Here is a 1148-nt window from a genome sequence, read left to right as displayed (position 1 = left end):
ATCACAGTGCACTGTAAGAGGTTAAGAAGTAACCATAAAAGCAGATATTTAGTTACAAAACTATCAGATATCGTCTGGAGAGTCCCACAAAGTATCTCCATTCATCTCCATTGCGGTCACCAGTTCCCAGCAAATTAGGAGTGTTTCAATGGATAATGCACTCACGTGATCCTGTTTCTAATTCCTGTTCTGTGTATTATATTTATGGTATTTTTAATCTTTATAGGCTCAACAGATTGCTGAGAATGCCTACAATTTTGCCGTTAATAATCTTCTCCCGGATCACCTGTTCTGTTACATGTACACATTATTTAATGTAAGGATGTGATTCTTATATTGTTAAAATTTTTTAAATGGAAAGAAGTTATGTATATTGTAGTGTGTTTTACAATTATTAGGAATATGCTAAGTTACAGCAAGGTAAGGTACGTATACATGAAGGTATGACTGAAGTAACTACAGATGAGAGTCATTGGGCTAATTCTTGTCAATTTTGTTCTGTAAGTGAATATCACACCGATGTATGTGTATAATCTCTTTGTACACCTCATAGATTAATAAAAACAAGAAGGTTGAACTGTAAAATTTTCAAGCTGCTTTTAAAGTGTTAAATCTACTAGGAACTTGATGCCAAATTTCACTTATAGTCTACCATTTTAAAATTATTTTTGTATTTATAAGACATTAACAAACATAACCTGTTGGCATAAAGAAGTTACAATAGCTCTACAAATTCCTGGAACTGCTACAGTAACATTCCTATCAAAGAAACAATACTGCTACCTAAGGACCAGAAATGCTAAAAAAGATACAAGACAAATAGAATAGTTATCAGGCAAATTTAGATGCAGCCTGATAACTCACCTGATGCAGCCCATGATTCTGTTTATAGGATCATTGTTATTTGGAGTTCTGCTGAATTGTTTAATGAGCTTAGTGATTAAAAAATTGCAATGTATGGTTCTGTTATCTCCAGTTTTAACTTAATACGTGATGAAAGAGAAAATTAATATGTGTTCAATTTTGGCGGTTAGGATTGCAGTTTTCGAGCAGTCTAGCAATAAGGAAACTAATCATTATAACTCTATTAAGTATTAACATCATTAGAGGTCAACCTGGTAATGTTGTATAGTATGGGTATCAATAAT

At 32.7% G+C, this 1148-nt stretch overlaps 1 protein-coding gene and 1 long non-coding RNA gene across 2 annotated transcripts in view; one reads left to right on the top strand and one right to left on the bottom strand.

The window, feature by feature from the left end:
- Nucleotides 1-205: 205 nt before the first annotated feature.
- Nucleotides 206-697, top strand: LOC109583622 (uncharacterized). Its single transcript, XR_002185623.1, has 3 exons — nucleotides 206-316; nucleotides 399-500; nucleotides 554-697. It is a non-coding gene; the product is annotated as an uncharacterized LOC109583622 (long non-coding RNA).
- Nucleotides 698-762: 65 nt separating this feature from the next.
- LOC109583620 (uncharacterized) overlaps nucleotides 763-1148 on the bottom strand; it is a 7324-nt gene continuing 6938 nt past the window's right edge. Inside the window, exon 5 of the mRNA XM_019999042.1 lies at nucleotides 763-783. Coding sequence (XP_019854601.1) covers nucleotides 763-783 — 21 coding nt within the window. The remainder of the gene's footprint in view (nucleotides 784-1148) is intronic.

The sequence above is a fragment of the Amphimedon queenslandica genome, unplaced genomic scaffold (assembly GCF_000090795.2).
Source record: "Amphimedon queenslandica unplaced genomic scaffold, v1.1 AMPQUscaffold_13292, whole genome shotgun sequence".
NCBI lineage: Eukaryota > Metazoa > Porifera > Demospongiae > Haplosclerida > Niphatidae > Amphimedon > Amphimedon queenslandica.
This window is presented reverse-complemented; position numbering and strand designations above follow the sequence as displayed.